General features: G+C 39.9%; 1 protein-coding gene and 1 pseudogene across 1 annotated transcript in view; one reads left to right on the top strand and one right to left on the bottom strand.

The window, feature by feature from the left end:
• Positions 1-3,170: 3,170 nt before the first annotated feature.
• ATRNL1 (attractin like 1) overlaps positions 3,171-23,395 on the bottom strand; it is a 1,361,117-nt gene continuing 1,340,892 nt past the window's right edge. Inside the window, exon 29 of the mRNA XM_072623397.1 lies at positions 3,171-3,190. Within this exon, the coding sequence (XP_072479498.1) occupies positions 3,186-3,190 (5 nt within the window). The 3' untranslated portion in view covers positions 3,171-3,185. The remainder of the gene's footprint in view (positions 3,191-23,395) is intronic.
• LOC140524475 (COMM domain-containing protein 7 pseudogene) lies at positions 20,969-21,614 on the top strand (annotated as a pseudogene).

Raw genomic sequence — 23,395 nt, 5'->3', positions numbered from 1 at the left:
GAAGAGATAATGATCTGTAGAGCTTTTCATCTTTAACTCACCAGATCAAATCCAGAGCAGCCTGAAAAAGGGAGAAGAAAGGCTTAGTTCCCCAAAGACCTCCAGTGCGGGGAGGGAAGGGATGGTATCCATAATTCAGACAACCAACTCCCCAGCTGGGGAGAGAACTTGAGCAAGCAGTCCTCCTTATAGCTTTGGAAGTCTGATTCCCTCCTGAAATCAGGACTGCTGAGGTAGAGGGTAAGCTGCTCAAGTGCAAAGAAGGGCAAATGTCTCTTCTCTGGCCTTTTGCACAGACACTAAATTCTCTTTATAATTACCTCATGAATTTATTTTTTTAGAGCCCGAGTCTCTGAGAGAAAAGTCCAACCAAGCTTGCCAGCCACAGCCACTCACCTTACAGGCAGAGACAGAGCAGGGGCAATCAGATTTGCCCTTAACCATGAACCTAACGTGAAGGCAGCCACAACAACCCCTGAATCACTCCACTGAGCCATTGGGAAATAAAAATTCTGCCAAGTCCAGAAGCCAGTGGAGCTGCTGAGGCCATAAGGTAATAGTCAGGAAGTGATTTTATCAGAAACCACTTTTTTCCTCCCTTGTCCAGTACACAGCAGCAGCATATAAGGGAAAACCTGAGAAAGTAAAATAAATTTCAGTTAAAGTGGCAGGAAACCTAGAGCTGTGAAATGATGCTGCCTGATGTGCAGAGACACCACTTGGACCTAGGATACTAAGAATCAAGTTTAAAAAGTGCTGACAAGGTAGATACATAGCCTATACTTAAAAGGGAGGCGGGAAGGTTACCAGCCTCTTGGACATGACTGAAGGGTTGTCCGTCAGGGGCTCTCTAGTCACAGCTCCTGGTGAAGGTGCTCAATTTCCCTTTGGTGTGTTGGCATCTACTCCAAGGCTTAGCAGTGCTCACAATAAGATGCTCCTTGGTTTGCAGCTGGTAGGAGAGGGAGACAGAGGGTCATGGGAAACCTGCATTCTATCCCTGGCTTGTAAAGTGTGCTTGATCTGGAATTTGGCTTTCTCTTTTCCCTTTTTCTCTGGAGGCATTTCTGAATACAGAAAAGGAAACTGATAAAGGTGGACCGACTCCCAGATTGCTCTGCCTCGTTTGGCTGTGGTCTAACTCTAATCAGGCAGTTTTTTGGATATGCTCCATGCTTTTTTCCCTCCATATTTAAAGATTCAACTTAAGAGGGTTGAAGGAAAAGCTTCATAAGCAGCAAAGCCAAGGGTCGGGGGGCAGGGTGGGATGAGTGGAGAGTTTCCATTTCTCAACTATTTAATCCTTTCTCCTCCCTTCTTCCCCATCTGCCAAAGACCTACTGGCACTACTTTTGCTTAATATGGGGCTTACAAAGTGGTGTGTGTATGATCCCTTAATACTGAAACAATTATCCCTATTTAATCCAGTTCATGTTGAGAAGCCATGTGAGGTATCAGGACATTTTTTCCCTCTTCTTAAAGGATGTTTTTGGATGTCCTCTATTTGGGGGTCTGTCCATGTTTCTGTTCTGTACAATAAAGGTTGGCAAGAACTGTAGTGCAGGGAGATGACAATGAGACTATGTTATGAAAGAATCCCCAGAAAGGGGCCCACTTGCTCCCACCTCCATCAGTGCCATGGCATAGTTTGGCGGTGGTATCTCCAGTGTCCACAGTGGTCAGAGCCTACAAACTGGGAGCTTATTCATTACTTTTGTTTCTGGTATTTATTTTATACCACCTATTGACCAAGTACCTCCATTTCTGGAGGATCCTATATGCTTACCTTGTTCTCTTGTGTATATTCTATATATGATGTACTAAGGAACTCTGTACATTTCCCTGGGTTTGTTATACTGTATGAAGTCTTCTCACAGCTATTTCACAAGATACTTTATTGCCAATACCCAAGGAAAAGGATTTAGTGTGGAAATCAGGATTATGGAAGTGATTTTGTGATGTTTGAATTTTCTGTTAGTATATTGCTCATGCACTACAAACTGTACATAGCACCTTTCCCCATCCCCAGAATATCCTAATAAACATTGTTTTCTTTTTTTAAAAAAAAAAGATTGCTGGAGTGTCTTTTTTCTTCTTCATTTCCCTCACCCTCCACAAATGCCAGTGTTCATAGTATTTTAGAACTGGAAGGGTCTTTCTAGATCATCCGCCTCAACACTATAATTTATGGGTTTAAATTGATTCCAAAAAAGACATAACCTTCCTGAAAACACTTACCTACCCATGCCATCTATCCCTTTACTGTTCATTTGGTTTCTGTGGCTATGAAGTTATGGGGAAAGCAGGGAAAGGCCAATTAAACAAGCATTTTAACCTATTTTTTCTTTTATTCATTTATTTTTATAAACATTTATCATGTCTCCCTCCTACTGTTATCCTGCCTTGCAATTGTACAATTAAGAGAACAGAAAACGCTCATAACAAATATGCATAGTCCAGCAAAACAAATTCCCACATTGGCTATGTACAAAAGTATGTATCATTCTGCATTTTAACTCTGCAGGAGATTGGTAGTATAGTTCCTCTTCAGTCCCCTGGACCTTTGGCTTAATATTACATTGATCAGAGTTCTAAAGTCTTTCTAGGTTTTAGCAAGCATTTGTGAAGTTGTAGATCTCTGCAAGGTGCTTGACAAGGTACTGGGAAAACAATAACTGAAAGCAAACTAAGGAGAGCCAATGTTAATTTCATCAAGCATGGTGGCACATTCTTGTAGCTACTTAGGATGCTGAGGCTAGTGGATTGCTTGAATTTAGGAGTTCTGAACTGCGGTTGGGACTAAAGCCATCTGAATGTCTATACTAAGGTCTAAAGGGACCAAGGATTCCCATTGCATTGTGAGCCATCTCCAGTCATCCTAATGAACATCTGGTCACTGGATCCAGATGGCTCCACAGGAGAAGTGAGGCTGGTGATCTTGTACAGCCCTCTCTCACTCAAAGTCAAGTGCAAGTCGTGTCATCATTTCTCTGATGGCTTGGTCGTCTTCAGCAACGAAGGACGAACACAATAACAGCTAAGTCCAGCACCAATATGGGAACCCCTGGAAGCAATGGAAGGAGGGCTGAACTGGCCCAAGTCAGAACCAGGTCAAAGCTTCTATGTTGATCTGTAAGGGGATTAGATCCAGGAATGACTGCTGTCCTTCAATCTGAAAGATTAATTCAACCTGAAAAGAGAAAAATAATAGTAACAAATTTCAAGAAGGGGAAAGTGTCTGATGTTTTATTTGTATCTTTACAAAGACAGTTAAATAGATGCTACATTCAATTCAGTGAGATCAATAAGTGATCACTATGCTAGGGACAGTGCTAGGCACTGGGGATACACAAAGACAAAAACAAAATTCCCTATGCTCAAGGAGATTATGGTCTGCTGGGGAGAAATAACATGCATAAATGATACAAAAATATATGGACAATAAATACAGTATTTTCAAAGAAGTAGAACACTGATTATGGTGGGGGCAGGGAAGGCTAAGGAATGCAATGAGGCAAGAGTTTGTGTAAAAGACAGTATTTAAGTGGGCAAACCTGTATTACTAGAAGGATGGTAGTGATCACTGTAGAAATAGAGAATTTAGGAATAGGGAGAGGTTCACTTTGGAGAAAGATAAGAATTCCTGACTTGAATATCTAACTGGAGATGTCCATCTCAAGACTAGACTCAATTGAATGTCAACTAACAAAGAGATGACCATTCAAACTGTGAGAATTTATGAGATCACCGACAGAATATAGAGAGAAGAGAAAACGGACCAGGGAAGGTCCTGGGATTCCCCTGCACACTCACGCATATGGGATTGAACATGACGATGATTCTACAGAGGGCACAGAGAAGGAGCAGTCAGATAGGGAGGAGGCAGTGTCATGAAAATTTGGGAAGGAATTTTGTTAGATCCCAAAGAGAAGTCATAAAGGATGAGGGCTGAGAAAAGACGATTGGAATTAGCAGTCAAGAGATCATTGGTAATCTTGGAGGAAACAATTAATGTAAAGTGCTAGGACCAGAGGCAAGATTGCAAGGGACTGAGAAGTTAGGGTTATATGAACAAGTGAAGTCAAGAAATGTTTATAGACTTTTCTAGAAGTTTAGCTGTTAAAAAAGAGGACAGTATTTAGTTTAGCTTGAAATAATACAGCCAAATGAAAACTGTTTTGTTTTTGTAAAGAATGGGGGTGGCGTATATAGATACTAGTAAGCAACTGGGAAGGAGGCTGGAACAGGTAGCTGGCACAGCGGATAGAGTGTAGGGTCTAAAGTCAAGAAGACTCATCTTTGTGACTTCAAATTCAGTCTTAATAGCTTCGTAACTGTGAACCAGGCACCTCAACCTGTTTGTCTCGGTTTCCTTCCTCATCTGTAAAATGAGTTGGAGAAGAAAATGGTAAACCACTCCAGTATCTTTGACAAAAAAAAAACAAAAAAACAACCCAAATACAGTCACAAAGGTTAAAAATGATTGAAATGACTGAAAAAACAACTTGGAATGAGGTAATAGATAGAGATTGGAAATAAAAGGAATAATGAAATGGCCAGTCTCTCAAAAGAGAATAAGAAAAGGGTTGGTCTTGACAAGAATTTCTTCCTTTATAAGCAAAGGAGAAGAACACATGGGATGATGCTGAGGGATTCTGTGGTGTAGAATTGGGAAGAAGAGAGAGTTCATGACAGCCTCAGTTTTCTTAGTTAAGTTCCTCTGCAGAGAGAGAAAGGGAAAGGAGGAGTACGAGTAGCTTGAGAGAAGATTTGAAATAGATGTGGGAAATGTTATAGAAAGCCAATCAAGGAGTTGCCCTGCTGTTTCCTTCTCTGCTGCCTACAAATAAGTCCATATCTCCTCCATCTTAAAAAAACAACCCACAACCTTCGCATGACCCCAACTATCATCCTGGATCTTCCTGTCTACTAGTAAAGGGATAGTCTTATCCCATAATAACAGCCTAGTTGTGATTAGATAGCATAAATTGGTAGTGGACCTTGTAAGCAGGGTTTTGTAGCTTCCTCTGGTTTGATTCAGCATCACCAAGGAGGCGTGGAGGAAGTGGTTGGTGGATGTATTCAAGGTTTGAGGTTTACAAAGGTGTAAACAACAATAGAAGAAGGTAAGAGTTTGTGGCAGAGGTGGGCATCTTGAGGAAATGGTGAATTAGCATCCAGATCCCACCTCAGACACAGTAACTGTGTTACTCTAGGTAAGTAATTTAACTTCTCTCTGTTCCCTTATCTGTAAAATGGGAATAATAATGGTGCTTCCCATAGTTATTGTGAGGACCAAATTATTTAACATGTAAAGTGCTTCACAAACCTTAAAGTATTGTATAAATGCTAGTTATCATCATCATCGTCATCGTCGTCACCATCACCACCACCATCATCATCATCGTTGTCATCATCATCATTCTCCAGTCGTGCGCTACAGTGATTTTCCTAAAGCACAGGTCTGACTATGTCACCCCCTACTCAATAAACTCCTGTGTCTTCTTACCGCCTCCTGGAGCAAATACAAAATGTTCTGTTTGGCCTTCAAAGCCATTCATAACCTAGTCCCTTCCTACCTTTCCAGTCTTCTTACAGCTTACTTCCTGAAATGTACTCTTCAATCCAGTGACACTGGACTCCTTGCTTTCCAACAGACAAAATGCTCCATGTCTTCCTTCAGGGCATTTTATCTGCCTGTTCCAATACCTGGAATGCCCTCTCTCCTCCCCGCTGACTACTGACCACCCTGACTTCTTGTCATTTTAGTCTCACCTAAAAGCTCATTTTCTCCAGCAAGCCTTTCCTAACTCCTCTCAATTCCAGAGCCTTCCCAGAATAAATTGTTCTGTATCTATCCTGTATATAGCTTGCTTTGTATATATTTTATCCGTAGTTGTCTTCCTCATTAGATTGTGGTTGAAGGTACTGACTGTCTTTTGCCTCTTTTTGTATCCTGCAAACTTAGCACACAGTGCTAAGGCTTGGCACGTAGCTGGAACTTGATAAATGCTTTTTGAATTAATATTATTTAATAGAGAAGAAAGAACCTTTAATAGAGAAGAAGAAAGAAAGCAGGGAAAATGGAGAGGAGTAAAGTGATTGGAGGTTGCAGTGAGGAGGGAGAATAGCAGGATAGGTAAGTAAGACACAGAGAGATGGTCAAAAGAATTTCAGAACCTTGGGTCGTGGAGATGAAGAGGTCAAAGGGTAAGACCCCTGGGTGAAGAGGAGGGGAGAAGGTACAAGTCAGAACCATCTTTTCTCTCATCTTCCTTCTGCCTCTCCCATTACTGGATGCCAATAAACATACCCAAATCTCCCCAACTCTAACTCTTTTCTGTACCATTCTAGCCTCATGAATTCTACTGTTTTCTCTCACCCCATTTACAATAATGAAGCTTCTGGGCAAAGCTATCTGCACTCCCTCTCCTCTCATTTTCTTATCAGCTCAGCAATCTGGCTACTAAGCTGAGTATCCACTCTCTTTTCAGAGTTAAAAGGGATCTCACAACTGCTAAATCCAGTGATGTTTTGTTCTTCTCACCTCTCTTTTTGACCTCCCCTCCCCAGTACGTTTCCACCCTCTCACTGTACATTCTTTCTCTCCTCTCTGGGTTTTGGGGGCACTATGCTCTCTGTGACGTTGGTCCTCATTCTACCTGTTTGCTCTTTTTCAGTCTCCCTGACTGGATTATCATGCATACCCATCTAGCTGTATGGAGATGGTGGGAAGAAGAAAGTGGTCTGCCTTAGACCCTCTTTTCATCTTTTCATCCCCACTATCTTTTTGTGATCCCATAATCTCAATGATCAATTCAATTATACTTTCTATAGTGAAAGACTTTGTGTGTGGAACATTAAATATAATGCCAGGTGTGATTGATGTATTGATTAGTTTTATTGTACTTTTTTCTCCTTAATTTTTATAAGATATGGTTCTCTGGGAGGGGAAGGAAAAGGGATATGTTGGGAAATACAAGTGATATAAAAATAAAAATGTTTTTAAGCTGTGCAGAAAAAACACCTATTATTATCTCTGTGTAACCAATTCTTAAGTCTAAATAGCCAGCCTTGGTCTCTCTCCTGAGTTCCATTCCAAGGTCACCAGTGGCATATTGGACATTACAATATAGATATCTCAAACTCAGCATGCCGTAACCCAGCACTTCTATCATCAAACTCAACCTTCTCTTCTCTTTCCCCTCACATTTCCTATCAATTTCCAACCATTATTTTACCTCCACCAGATCTCTCACACATATCATCTTTTCTCCACTCATATACCGTAACCACCCTAGTTCAAGCTGGAATCATCTTTCTGTGCTATTGGCATAAGCTCCTAACAGGTCTCCCTGCTTCAAGTCTCTTCTCTCCAGTCCATTCTCCACACAGTTGTCAAAATGATACTCCTAGAGTACAGGTCTGACCATATCCCCTCCCTTCCTCCGTGAACCTCAGTGACTCCCTATTTTCTTTGTCACCACATTCACACTTCTGTGTCTGGCATTTAAAATGTAATTACAACCTACATCTACAATCTGCTATTTCAGCCTGACATTACTCCCCCTCAAACACTTCACATTCTAGTCAAACTGACCTTGCTTTCCCTCACATGTGCTTCTCTACCTCTCACATTGCTCCTTTGAACAGGTTGTCCCCTATGCTATGAAGATATGCCCTTCCTCTTTCCACCCCTTGCTCCTTGAGAACAGAGACCTTTTCACTTTCTTTTATTGCATTCCTAGCACCTTGCACAATGTCTGCCACATAGTAGGCTCTTAAATATGCTTATTGATTGAGTGGTTGGGAGTTGAATATGTTGAGAGCCTGGGAAGTCAGGGTTCTTGGAGTTACCAATATATACACTGCTTTCCAAGCAGAAGTTGGGGTAAAGAGGACGATTATAAACTATGGACTGAATTCCTTGAGACTGCAGAAGAAGACATCAATAGACACATACTGAATTACTCAAGATTGCTTTAGTTTCGACTATATTTAAATTCAACACTATTCCCTGGCAATCAGGTTATGTCATGAGGTGTACATTTCAATTGAGTCATTCCTAACTGCCTTGAGAGTGTATCTAAACCTTTGCTCTAAACTTGACTGTGGTGGGGGAGGGAGGGGAGAAATCAAAGTCCTGGATAACTTTAAAATATCCTCTCATTTCCCCTAGGAAATCTTACAAACTTCACTTGATTCAAGTTTCACTAGCTTAGATTTTTTAATATCTTGATAGAAACTCTATATATGTATTTTCAAACTACAACCAGAGCTGGCTTCAGTCCCTAACTTACAATGCTCTAAAACGTAAGCAGAAATTGTTTGAAAGATATTATTTGTCTAACAAAAGCCCTTTTTTTTCTATCCAACATTCAGTAAAGTTCATAGGATCATAGATTTTAAGCTAGAAGGGACCTTAGAGACCACAGATTCCAACTCCTTCATTTTACAAATGATGGAAGTGGGGCATAGAAAGGTTAAGTGAACTGCCCAGGGTCACACAGCTGTGAGTGTTTGAAGCAAGATTTGAACCAAGGTTCTCCTAACTCCAAGTCCAGTGTTCTTTTTATTATACTTTTTTCCCCATCTTAGCTCTGCATCCAGGTTTGTTTGTTTTCTTTTTCCCTTCACATTTTGTTCTGCCTTTCAAGAAGGTCCAAGGCTAAGTTTGTGCCAAATGATTTAGCTTGGAATGACTTCTGTCAGAATCGATAAAATTCTTGCGTTGGTTTGGTATGAAAAGTGGGTGAAGGTTTGGATCAGACTGGAATTTCATAAACAATAATGAAATCCCAGGTGAACAACTTTTTGGGCTCACCTTCAGAGAGGCCAAGTTCACAGAGAGATGAGAACTCCCAACATGTCAGCATTGGCAGAGCCAATCCCATGGGGAAAAAATACAGTTTCATTGTCAGAAACGCCCCCAGTAGAAGCATAGAGAGCAATAGTTGCCCTGGGGATAGTGTGGTTCATACACAAGTTGTGAATGCATTCAACTCACGGAAATTTTAGGAGCAAGAAATGACTAATAAAGTCCAGAGAGAAATGCCAGGAAAGCACATATAATCTGTGACAGAGATAAGATAAAAGATTCCTTCTCTTAGTGGTGAATGCACATGCGGAAAAAAGTAAAGCACGTGATAATGTGAAGGTAGGATGCAAAACAACTGTAAAAATCCCATAGACTGTGGAGGTGTCAAGGTGATAGGCATCATACCTGGGTTGATATGGAGCAAAGACATCTTTTTCCCTGGTTAGAAAGGATGTTCAATAGATTTACTTTACTTGAAACAAGGTAGGTTCTAAGAGCTTTCACTGCCAAGTCTTTTCATTCTATCTCCACAATACCTCTGTCATCTGTCTCCTTTTCTCCCTTCTTATTGCCATGATCCCAACAATCAATCATTTAATCAACCATATTTATTAAGGGCCTGTTGTGTGTTAGGCAGTGGAGATAGGAGAACAAACCAAAACAAAGAAAAAAAATACAGCCTTTATATAAAGGGAGACAATATGTACACGTATGTGCATATCACAACAAATTTATAAATGCGTGATATGGAGGGTGGGGAAGGTAAAACCATCATCACCCTTCACAAGACTGTGAAGAAAGATTTTTAAATGGACTCTGATCTTTTTTAATCTTTTCTTTCTCCATTCTATCCTCCATAAAGCTATCTAATTTGCCTTAAAGGGCAATTCTGACCTTGGCATTCTCCTGTCCACAAATCTTGCATAACTTCCATTGTCTCTTGGATCAAATACAAACTCTTCAGCTTGGTTTTTAAAGTATTTCAGTTTCTTGGGATTTTATTCACCACTCCATGTAGGGCTGTGCACTGCTTTTTTGAATTTGGCATCCATCTAACCACCTCCATGCCATGGCACTGGCGGACCTCCATGCTTAGAATGCACTCACTCCTTAGTTTCTGCCTTACAGAATTCCCATTTCCAGAGCTATAGAATTCTGCCTCACTTAAATCCAATTCATGGACAAGTCAAGACATCACCCTCGTGGTGTCATTGGTGTTCTTTGAGAAAGAAGGGCAAACCACAGTTAGAATCCCTAGCTTCTCTCAAGGATCATCATCAGTTCATGTGCTACTGCCTACCTGAAGCTTTCCCTGGTTTCCTTGTTAGTGCCCTTTTCCTCCTCAAATTATCTTTTGCGTGCTTATTTCTTTATACACTATGGCATGTCAATGATATTTAAACTCCTCGAGGGCAAGGAATTCCCTTCTCCCCGTTATATTTTTCTCTCCTTATTTTCTATCACAGAGTCTGTGGCACTGTACTTATTAAGTACTGTTGAATTAATTCAGTGTATAGAGTTCAAAAACCTAACTCAGACACTTGCTAACTATGTGACCTTAGCCAAATCACTTAACTTCTTCCAGCCTCAGTTTAATATTTGTAATATTATGAGACTAGGCTTGGTGACTTCCAAGGTATAGCCTAGCCTAAACCTCTAAGCCTATGAGTTTCCATAAAATATATAAATTCAAGCTATTTTTATATTGACAATCCCATGCATTCTTTGAGTGTTGGTATTTGGAATTATAGTCCAGAGGCACTATAATATCCTCAGTAATCAAGACAACTTTAACCAAGTCCATTATATTCTAGTAATGCAAGAAAGTGTCTGATACATTGCAGGAGAATTTTTAATGAGGTTTAAACCAAATAAACTAGGTCGGTAACTCAGCAACTTTCAGTAAACCAGTTCAATTAAATAAATATATATTTTAAGCACATAAATTGTTCAGAGCCCTTTGAAAATTCTCATCTGTAAAATGGGTATAATAATAATGATATAATGATAATATTATTTATATATTATATTAATATTATATTGTTATATAATATAACAATTATATATATTATATAATCATATATATTATATAATATTATATTATACACAATTATATAATATAGCAATTATTATATATCATATAACAATATTATATTAACAATATATATCATATTAACAATATTAATAATAACAACAATTACAATATAATAATAATATAATGGTAATAACAACCCCCAGGGTTGTTGTGAGGATCAAATGAAATAAAATATGTGGAGCACTTTGAAAACTTTAAAGTCTTGTATAAATGCTAGCTGCCATCATCATCATCTTCATCACCACCATCATCATCACCATCAACAGCACAGAATACTGGGACAGAAGTGAGGAAGACCTGAGTTCAAATTCAATCTCAGAATCTTACTAGCTATGTGACCCCCAAGGTCACAATTTTGATTTGCCTCAGTTTCCCCAACCGTAAAAGAGGGATAATAGTTACACCTACCTCTCAGCATTGTTACGAGGATCAAATGAGATAATACTTATTAAGTGCTTAACAGAGTGCCTGGCACATAGTAGGTCCTGTAAAAATCCTAGCTATTATTGTTGTTACAGGCTTTTATGCCAAAGTATGTTACCTTGAATAATAGGGCCTATTCTGAGTGGAAAAGAAAAAAAGGGAAAAAGATAAGGAAAGATAAAGGTGTTCCTCTCTCCTCAAACTGGCATGCCCAGCAGGAGGTGAATACTTCCCCCAAGAGAACCATTCACCACATGGGAAGTTGTAGAAAGACTGTCTACCACAAGTCTTTCAGAAGATTAATTACTGCAGTTGCAGAAAATGCAGTTTGTGGTTACCTTGCCTTACCCTGTGGTGCACAAAGGGGCTTTCCAATTACTCCTGGCCCTTGTGGTTTGCAATACCAAGCTGGAGACACAGGATTCGGCAGCTTCTGGACCTGTGTCTATCTCTGTCTAACAGGATGCTTAGGAAGGTATTTCTCCAATGAAGGTGCAAATTACTGGGCAAACAGACTGGCTCAGCTGGCATTGTTGTTTCCTGTAAGAACAGGTTTCCAGGGTTGGGGAAAATAAAGGGTGCCACATCACCTCATCACCACCAACTCATAGGCTTGAAGAGCACCATGCAGCATGAGCTCCATCCTTGTTCTGTTACTTCTGACAATTGATTCAGCATTGCAAGAGCTGCTCTAGATGGCAAATGACTGTATGAAACTGTTTCCAAAAGATAATTAGATTACTACCCCCACCTGAAGAGAAAAAATAGAGGATTAAACGCCCCTAGGATAGCAGTCAGGGTAATGTGGAGTACTGCTCCACTGAGGAGAATATTTCCATTTCCATTTCTGATTTCAGAGATTTAAGATAAGTGTATCACCTCTATTGGTGTTATATGAACAAAATCTTCACATGCGATTTGGGAGATCAAATCCACCCAGAGAGATTATGGATTGTTTTCTTCCTTGTTCATAGTTTGAACCCACAAGTATTTCCAGTCAAGAGCTGGATCAGCTGGGTAGGACTGTGCTAGCTGTGACTTCTGGGAGGCTTCTAATGCCCTTTTTCAAAGCTTTGTTTCCCAGAGAATCATTTCTAGTCTTTACATATCAAGTTGGGCCTGCCAATCATTTCCATTCTGGGACCTGGTGTTTATTACCATCAAAGGTGAAGATACTCAGAGTGAAACTCTATCAGGACCCTAGCTAACTAACCCTCCCCAGGTGGATTCTGGCTCAAAAAGTAACACTTTCTTTCTCCACCTGAGAATTCTGACTTCTCCCTGTCTCTGCTCCAAATCCCAGAAGCCTTGGGAAGAAATAGTAGAAGGATGATTTGCACGGTCTCCACAAAGATGGTTTTTATAGCACAGTGGAAACCACCTTTAATACCTAACGTAAGGATGGCAGCCCACTGCTATCCAAGTGAATGCAGTATAATCTTTTTGAATAGCTATTATCAAAGTCAATGCAAGTGAAGTTGGCTAAAACAGGAGGTATCATTTGCTGATTTTACAAGAACCAACCTTAGGAAAGGAACTTTAGAAAATATTCACAAAATCAGAGAGGTAGGAAGTACAATGAGCAGTAAGAGAAATGGTGCTAACTGATATCCAGTTTCTAATTAGCTTAAGTTCTTTCCTCCTTCCAGTGAGTTCAAATTCATTCATTTCACAAACATTTATTAAACACCTACTATGTTTAAGGAACTATGCTACATGCTAGGGATAAACATGAAAAAAACCCCAAAAACAACCTGTTCCTGCTCTCAAGGATCTTTCATTCTAATGAGCAGATACAGTGACTACACAGAGAAATCAAAGCAAAATAGGAACAATAAATTGCAGGAGATAGGGAGAGTATCGACAACTGGGGGCATCAGCTAAGACTCTTGTATAGGAGGTAATGAGAGCTGAGCCTTGAAGGGAACAGTGGATTTTACAAGTAAAAAGTATGGAATGATTTCTTTATAGACATGGGAGATCAGTCATAAAAAGGCATACAAAGGAGGAGGCTTATCACAGTTTGGAGAATTAGAAAGCCAATCAATTTAACTAAAATATCAAATGTATAAAGGGAGATAATGTGTAATAAACTTGGAACAATAAGCTGGTGTCAGATTTTCTTTAAAAGCAAATGCATTTTGTCTCAGTTATTGTGGGAAACCATTGAAGGTTCTTGAGCAGGAGAGTTTAGAATTGTTCTTTAGGAAGATGAATTTTTAAAATATGTGTATTATATATATAGAATTTTATTGTAAAATATTAAATACCTTGTGTCTTTAACATCATAGTCATTTTTAGGAGATAAGAAAGATGCTCCTTCTCTTCTATTCCACACCCATGTCCGCTTGAATTTTCCATTGTAACCAGTGGTATGCTGGTAAATGTGTAATAACCAGCTCTCTGAAAACTGCATTACATACTTATAGTTTTAATCTGCATTATTAGCATTTTCTTCATTATTTTCTTTGTTGTTGTTCAGTTCTGTCCAGTTCTTCACAACTCCATTTGGGGTTTTCTTGGCAAAGATACTGGAGTGGTTTGCCCTTTCCTTCTCTAGCACATTTTACAGATGAAGAAACTGAGGCAAACAGGGTTAAGTGATTTGCACAGGGTCACACAACTAGTAAGAATCTGAGGCTGGATCAGCACTCAGGTCTTTTTGATTCCAGACCCAGTACACTATCCACTTTGCCACCTAGCTGCCCATTCACTTTCTTTTAAGTCTAGACAAAACAATAAATCAAATGCTTATTGATTTCTGACCTGTAAATATTCACAACAAAAATTTAACAATGGAGTCTATCCAGCGGGTATAAACTAACTCCAGCACATCCCTTCTTTTCACAAAAAAACCTGTTAAAAGCACCCATTACAGTGGCTCTCTCTGATAATGAATACAATGCTCTCTGACAATAATAGAGAAGTACGTTTCAGTATCTGTTCTCAGGGACCTTTACTGGCTTTTTATTATTTCAGATCTTCCTTTTATCAGTCTTTTCATTGCTGTGTCATCTTTTTAAATATTCTTCAGTTTTATTGTTCTTTTGGTTCGGCTTATTTTCTTCATTAGATCACATAAATCTTTTCAGGTTTCTTCGAATTAGAAGGATGACTTTTGTTCATTGTGCAGAAAGCAGGTTGGAGAAGGGAGATACTGGAGGGAGGGCACTTGGGAGGCTATTGGGCAGGTGAGAAGCGACAAGAGCTTGAGCTAGGATGATCTCTGCCTTGCAAGAGAAGAAAAAAGGACATGAAAAACATTGTGAGAACAGAAATCAGTGACACTTGTAATAAGGGGAAGACTGAGCAGTTGAGGGTTATTCCGAAGTTGCAAAATCTGACCGATTAGAAGGATGATGGTTTCCTTAGTATACACAAGGACGCTGGGAAGAGAAATTGGTTTACGATGAGTTTCCACAGCTGAATGTCAGGGTATAGGACATCCTTGTGGAGATGCCTCACAGGCAGTTAGTTGGCAATACTGAACTGGAGTTCAGGTGAGAAACTTGGACAGGATACATTGACTTGGGAGTATAAGTGCCTTCGCCTCTAGAGACTGCTTTTTATCTACTGTGTATGTATATGGCATGTACCTGGTTATTTACACATTGTCCTTCCATTAGAATGTAAAGTTCTTGGGGGGCAAGGACTGTTTTTGCAGATAAAACTCTGGACTTGCAGTCAGAAAAATCTCGGTTTGCATTCCACCCGCAGAGATTTACTTCCTGTGTGAACTCCGTCCTATCACATAACCACTTGGGGGCTGTTGCCTCATCTACAAAACAAGGGAATTGGACTTGGTGACCCCTAATGTGTCTTCCAGCTCTGTCTATGATGTTACAGTCTTGTAAGGCTGACCTCAATTACTGCCTCTTTTGTGAAGTCTCTCTTACGCCCACAGTCAGATAAGAGCTTTTCTTCTTCAGAATTCTTTTAGCACTTTGTACATCTCTTCCATCTCATTTTGCATTTTAGTTATAAGCTTGCACATCTCCCTTTATGTTTCATCACCCCTGCTAGGCTCTAAGCACTATGAGGGCAGCCACAGCAGAGATACTGTGCAATGTTTTGTGTATTCCTCAGAGCCTAGCACAGTCAACCAATTCATCTGTCAGACATTAATGAAGTATCCATTGTGTGCCAAGCAAAAGGTATACAAAGACAAGTCAAAAATGAAACAGTTCCTTCTCTCAAGGGTGCCACTTCACAGACAAGTGAAGGAGTGAATGATGAAATGAGGGAATGAAGTGAATGAATGAATCAAAAATATTTCTAGGGTTGAATTGACCTACTCTACTGAGTTGGTTTTTTCGTTTGTTTTTGATAGCAGTGAGGTTGTCTTGTTCTTAGTGGTGGCTTTTGGCAGCAAACGTTTACTGTTCTACCTGTATCATTTTAAAGAAATTAAAAAATGGGCAAATTGTAGTCCTATACAGTCCTGGAGACCTGCTGATGTAACACAACAATCATGATTCACTTGCAGATAAAAACCCCTGTTTTCTCAGATCAGTGGATAGAAAGAAATGAGATCACACCTTCTTACCAAGTAAGCTCCATTAAAGAAGGAAAATAAGTACAATGGAAAGGAGATAGAAGGAGAGAAAAAGCATGAGAGGATAGAGGAGAGGGAGAGAGAGAGAGAGAGAGAGAGAGAGAGAGAGAGAGAGAGAGAGAGAGAGAGAGAGAGAGAGAGAGAAAGAGAGAGAGAGAGAGAGAGAGACCAAGACAGAGACCAAGACAGAGACCAAGACAGAGACCAAGACAGAAGGGAGGGAAGAGGAGAGAGATAGGGAGTGACAGAGACAGAGAAAAGGGAATGGGGAGAAGAGAAGGAAAGAGGTAAGGAGAGAGAGAGGAGAGAGAAGGGGAGAAGGAGAGTATTTCATTGCTACATCTGGGTGAGATGTACTACTAAGGAGAGTACCCCAATATTTCCTTATGTCTTTTCTCTACATTCTGAAGTTATCTATTAAATGATTGTTTTTTGGCACTGTCTTACTTATCAAGAAACAGATTTGCTATTTGATATCTATTATTTTCTATATCACAATATTTGAAATCAAACTGTAAATCAATTTGTCAAAAGTCTTTTTCAAAGTGAAGGTGTACTTCATTTTGTGCAATAGACGCATTCTTGAAAAAGATCTATTTATATTTAATTGTAGTAAACCATCATATTTTAAATGTGATTGACGGCATAGTAGACAGAGCACTGGACTTGGAGTCAGGAAGACTTAAGTTCACACACTGCTTCGGACAAGCTCTGAGTAAGTCATAACCTTCCTCAACCTCAGGTTCCTCATCTGCAAAATAGGGATAATCGTAGCCCCTATTTCACAGGGCTGTTGTGAGGATCAAATGAGATAATATGCTTTGAAAACCTTAAATACTATGTATTAGCTATTACTGTTATTACTATCATATCAATGTGCTCTAAATGCAGTAAGGTTAGCTCAATTCCTAACAGCACCCACAAATTTTCATAAATCAGTAATCTCTTTGCAATGTGAATAATAGACAATTTTAGAAATTTAGATTTTTGCAGTTGAGATCTTAAAGTGAGATACATAAATCCTTTATGTGCTCCTGTGTCTGGCTATTTCTTACCACTGACCTCAAAGGCAGCCCTACTAATTGGCAAGCTTCATTGCTTGGACCTCTGCTCTTTTCTCTTAACCCTATGTCCTTTAGAGAACTCACCTGCTCTTACAGGTATAGAGCTATATATGGGTGTTTTGTCTCTTCCAGTTAGAATGTAAGCTCCTTATGATCAGACTGTTTTGCTTCTGTTTCCTTAGCACAATGCCTGGTACAACCTGGGCACTTAGTGAATGCTTGTTGATCAATTGATTGACTTCATTTTCCTGCATCCTCATCTTATGGACTTCTCAAGGAAGGAGTCACATATTACCTCTATGTAAAAGCTGTAGGTAACAAAAATTAATAGAGTTCTAACCTTTTAGTTCAGAGCTTCCCCTAGGTCAACTAGGCAAGTCCTCAGATGACAGACCAAGTACATATTCAAGGCCATTCAGGCTTGGGAGGACCATACAAAGATTTCCTTCCAAGGGCAAAATATTTGAGAACCAAAGGTTAACTCCATGCATCAAGAAGGCATCAGAGTAAGACTGTAATGGTATAACAGTAAGTACCCCAACATACACAGGGAGGTCTGCTACCACAGGTTCTTAGATCTGCATTCATAAAAGGAAAGGCAACTTTTGAAGGGTTAACAATCACTGTAATCAAGCGCATATATCAATCCTTTAACCCAGCACATATATCATTCACCTAGTTCAGGGGAGTCAGCACCCTGAACTTCAAAGAAAATATAGAGAAATCAAATATCAATAAATATGGCTTCCTCTGCCTGACCATCAACAGACAGGTTCAACTATCTGACCACAGTTAACAGAGAGGGAAGCACTGGGGGGGAGCTGGAGGGGAGGTAGGGTGGGGCATTCCTTGGTGGCTTCCCAGAGTCCTCATCTGGCCAAACAAACATTTCAAGGAAGCCCCAAAGTAAAATCTCAACTGAGAGTATTTATACCTTTTTTAGAGCCAGAGGACATCACAACCCTTGAGAACCAGCGCCTCATTAACAAAAGACTTGGGACTTCCCACAGATCTTCCCTAATCAAACTCCCTTTAATGGGCAGGCCCATTAATGGGTGGAGAAGATCTTTAATCACATTAAAATAATTAACAACACAAATACAAACACTGTTTCTAGTTAAAGAAACTCTTGTTTCTGTACTTTACTCCTTGTAAAGACTCTTGATTGATAAAGGCAAGATTCCATCAGAGGCACTTGATTATACTAAAACAAAAACAGCAAAATATCCTATTTACTTGCCATCAAAAATGGATGGTGTATTTCTTAGGCAGAGCAATAACTGTTGAATAAATATTCAATAGCTAAGTAATTTCTTAAAAACTGAAGCTATAAAGGAGAAAGTGCTACCTTGGAAAGACAGTGGATTCTCACCCAGTGGCTGTCCATGGTAGAGGGTGAATGACCATGTGTTCAGTGTGTTGTAGAGCAGTGGTGCCAAACGCAAATAGAAATGAGGGCTACTAAACCATGCGTAGGAATACTTTTAGGTCACATATTGATTTAGAAAACCACATATTAATATTATCTATGTTTTCTTTTATAAAATATTTCCCAATTACATTTTAATTTGATTTGGACCACATTCAAGAAACTTGTAGGTTGCATGTGGCTTGTGGACCATGTGATTGAAACCTCTGGTATGGAGGGTTCTTGTTCAAGGAAGGGTTTGACTACGTACCTTCTGAGCAACCCTTCCTGTTCTGAGACACTGTGATTCTGTAATTTTGTTCTGATTCTCCTACTCTCCACCTTTCCTGCTACCCAGGCCTTTACAGAACCCCTCTATCAGATGAGACAGATCCTTCCACCCACAAGATGGCTTTGGGAGATTCAAGTCATTATCCAAAAGCTGCCAGTATTGACTTTTTAAGTAAAGAATGACACAGATCCTTGGGGATACGTTGGGCTTAAATCTCTATCGTTATCTTTCCTGATGGCATAAAGTTGCCCTGGTCACATGGAAACCTATGCCATTAAATCTGTAGCTGACACTTGGAGAAAAGATTCTGTCCAATCTAGAGATACTGCATGCAATTAAGCTACTTGAGGACTCCTGGTGTTTCATGATCTTGGCTGCTGACTTACTCTGATAGGAAAGGATTAACTCTTCAAAGCATGTATACCAGTGAGATGCCATAGTAATACTGTATTTCTGCCATACCAAGCATTTCTGTGAGATTGGCTTCTAAACTGAGGGTACCCTTACATATTTACACAGCAAACTTTTAATTATATTGCCCTGGGATTTGATGGAAATGAGTCATTTCTGTGTTTTTCCAAATCCTGTCCCTTAATTGTCAGTTGCGGAGGAATTCCTTAAAGTACTTGCTAATTCCTAGGCAAGAGTTAAAAGGCTTTTCAGCTCCAGTCAAGTTCCAAACCAGTTTATTTGCTTTTTTATGGTGATTGAAACCATGTACACTTTAAATAACCTTATGTTCAACACTTGGTGATATTAATTTCATTTGACTTCATGTCTTGAGGTCAAACATGTTAATCAAGGTTTCTGTCATTAACTAAGTTTCCTTTTCTATTAAACAATTATGATCACTTGCTATTAATGAGTCATGAAGTTTTAATAAATTTTTGCTAGTGTGGAATTGCTAAACAGTAATTATGACATATACTGTATGGATGGTTTATTTCACAATGTAAATTTGGCTTAATGTTCGTAAAAATACAAAAGAACAGCAAATAATTAATGAGTTTTAGCTATGGATCTGAAAGAGCCTTTTCTGGGGGCAATATCAATTAAAAGAAAATTTTTGTTGTTGTAGATGGAACTATTAGGTTTAGGGTCTTGTACATCCAGAAATCCTTAACTGAAAGTCAGCTCTATGGTTTCCAATCCACGTTTATTGAGTGCCTGCTATGTACCAGATGCTACACTAAGTTCTAGAGACACAAAAAGAGGCAAAAAATCAAGTAAAATTATAATCCTTGCCTGACTCAAGAAGCTTATCATCTAATAGGGAAGGGGGAACAACATATAAATATTTACAAAGCAAGCAGGATAAATATTTTTACAAATAAAGCTATTTATGTAAGATAAATAGGAAATAACAGAGGGAAGACATTAGAATTAAGAGGGATTGAAGATTTCCTGTAGAAGGAGGGATTTTAATTTGGGACTTAAAAGAAGCCAGGGGGATCAATAATCAGACTTCAAGAGGAAGTGTTCCAGGCATGGGAGACAGTCAGAGAAAATGCCAGAGCTGAGAGATGGAGTGTCTTGTTCATGGGATAGCCAGCAGGTCAGTGTCTTTGGATGGAAGAGTACTTTGCGGGGAGTAAGGTGTAAGAAGGCTGGAAAGGCAGGAGGGGGCTAGATTTTGAAGGTCTTTGACTGCTCCTGGAAGAAATAGGGTGCCACTGGAGTTAATGGAGTAGGAGAGTGACATAACCACTTTATTGGCTGAACAGAGAATTGGAGTGGGGAGACACTTGAGACAGGCAGACCCACCAGCATATGGTCTGCACTGGAATGGTACTAGTATCAGAGGAAAGAAGGGGGTGTATTTGAGAGACGTTGCAGAGGTGAAATTGACAGGTCTTGAATATGGTGCAGGGTGAGAGATAGTGAGAAATCCGTGATGACACCTAGGTTGAGAGCCTGAGGGACTGGGAGGGTGATGTTGTCCTCTACAGAGAAAGTAGGAGCGGGGAAGGGTTTAAGTGGAAAGATAATATGTTTCATTTTGGATGCATTAGTTTAATATGTCTACTGGACATCCAGTTCAAGATGTCTAAAAGACAATTGGAGATGTGAGATTGGAAATTGGCAGAGAGACTGAGGGAGGAAAGGTAGTTTTGGGAATCATTAACATAAAGACAGTAAGTAAATCCATGGAAGCTGCTCAGAATACCAAGTGAAGTAATATAGGGGGAGGAAAGGGCTCAGGACAGAACCCTGAGGCATGATCTGGAGGAAGATTCCTACAAAGAGGAAAAATGGCACAGGTCTTTTTCTCAAAACTATGAGTTAGATGCTGACAGGTGCAAGCATTTGACCATGAGGTGCCTCCACTTCACACTGGACCCCATTCCCAAGTATACAGGGAATGATTTGCCATACTTGAACCCACTTGAACATTGGAACCAGTTTGCAATGTTGACCCACATGATTTTCACTTGGTTCAACCCAAGGAGATTGAAACATTCCTGGGAAAAATGTCTGATTTTGCTGCCACCAATAAGATCAGCCTTGGCCCCTTAAGTAATATCATGACAAGCCTTCTCCAAGTGCCTAATGGTGCCTTGAAGAAGAATATGCCTGCCAAGCAGGTCAGAGCAGATTTCATTACTCTGGGGCTCAGTGAAGAGAAAGTTGCTTATTTTTCTGAGCTGTGGAAACAGAAATCTCCCATACTTGCATGATGGGCAATAGGACAGACATTGATGATCAACAGGATTATAGATATGGAAAAAAATTTGGAGTGACATCAAGCGGCAGTGAACTGCAGAAAGTGGGGAATTTTTTTTTCTTTTGCAATTGAAGTTGATGGTTAAAAAAGAAAAGCAGTCTACAAGCAAGTATATAGAGTTAACCCTGCCTCAGTTCTATAACTTCGTGAATGAGATGGAAAGTGTTGAAGCCAACTTGAAGTGTTCCGGATGAAAGTGAAGGAAGAAGATTCAGAAAGCACAACTTGTTTACCCTTAAGACCTGCTCGGTAATATCACAAGGACTGGGGTGTTCCCAGAAAGGGTCACAATTTATACTAGGTAATCCAATACAATTACCACAAAAACTTATGATTCAAGAAATAATCACTCATCACACAGGCCATGTCTCAAAAATTTAAACCTTAGGAATCCTACTTTTGATAGGGGGAGAAATTGAGCCTGTTTGGGACACTCCTCCTTTCCCATCCCCCAAAACTCTTAAGTTCTCAAACTTCCAAGCTCAGCAGTCAAACTACAGAACAGAGTTAACCTGAAATTAGGGAGCAGGTGGGGCTTGGGGTGGGAACCTCACTATTGGCATCCTGAGATTCAGAATCTGAAACAAACAAAATAAAATGGATTTACCATGTATAGTGGGGATTCTTTCATATGAGATCCTGTATTAATGATATATCTGTATGTAAACCCAAGGTTGCTCCTCTTTCAAAGACTTCTGTTCTTTGGACGCCTTGATTCAGTCTCTCCTTCTGCATCTGCCCTGTGAGAGTCATCATCTTCTGAGCCTCCTCAGGAAGCTTTTTCCCTGGCCGAGTAGACACTGAGTTGAGTTCTGCTTTAACTAAAGGTCTAATAAAAGGTTTGAAGAAGAAGTCTTGGGGGAAAAAAGCTATGAGTTCCCAGGACAATATGCCCAAGTCAAGGGGATTCATGAAAACCTAGATAGTTCATCCTGTGCCCCCATGGAACAGCCCATGAATAGCTTCTGAGTAAAGGTGGAGGGACCCATTGAACATAAACAGTCATAGGGGAAGAGCAGGCCCTTGTCAAAGGCTGTTATGACAACTGGTTCATAGAAGTGGTGATCTAGGGCTAGGGGAGGAAGTAGTAATGTCTATTTCACCTAGCATGGAGAAGAATTCTCATCCAAATGTTGTTGCCCAGGGGCAAAGCTGTGATTTCTTTACCCTAGGTACTGCTCTGGCTGCTAAGGTTACTTCTACTACTACTATTCCCATCACCATCCCTACTGGTATCCCCACTATTACTACTACTACTGGGGACCATCTCCAGTTGTCCTGATTCATGTCTTGCCACTAGACTCAAATGGCTCTGGAGGAGAATGAGGCTAGTGACTGCATGTCCCTCCCTCATTTAAACCCAACTTTTGCAAGTTATGGCATCAGCTTTCTGATGATGGTCCTCTTTGAGAATGAAGGAAAACCAGCAACTACTACCACTGGTACTACTACCACCACCTCTACTACTACTGCTTCCATCACTGTTACTACTACCACCCTTACTATTATTACTACCATTGCTATTACTACTAGCATCACCACCACTACTACTATCATCACCACCACAAGCACCACTACCACCCCTACTACTACTACTACTACTACTACTACTACTACTACTGTTGCTGCTGCTGCTGCTGCTGCTGCTGCTACTTACCCGCCACCACTACTACCACCATCACCACTAATACTACTACCACTGATACTAGAACTGATTTGATTACTACTAAATTGTTTGACTATCACAAAGCATTTTAAAATGTTAAAGTATTTTATCTAGAGGTCACTGTCTGGGGTTGAAGGTCAAAAGCCCCAATTTGTGGTTTATGTAGGGGATTTGGTTCATGTATTCTTTCTTCTACAATGTCCTTTCTTCTCCATTCTTATTGTCACTAACCAGATTTAGGCTTCTGTATTTATTCAACAAGCGTGTATTTAGCACTTAATATATACAAAGGTTGTGTGTTAGGGAGGTACAAACATGGCTAAGCCTTTCCCTGCATTGAAGGAATGTG

This window comes from Notamacropus eugenii, chromosome 1, assembly GCF_028372415.1.
Source record: "Notamacropus eugenii isolate mMacEug1 chromosome 1, mMacEug1.pri_v2, whole genome shotgun sequence".
NCBI classification, from domain to species: domain Eukaryota; kingdom Metazoa; phylum Chordata; class Mammalia; order Diprotodontia; family Macropodidae; genus Notamacropus; species Notamacropus eugenii.
The sequence above is the reverse complement of the archived record's forward strand: the minus strand, read 5'-3'. Positions and strand labels throughout refer to the sequence as shown.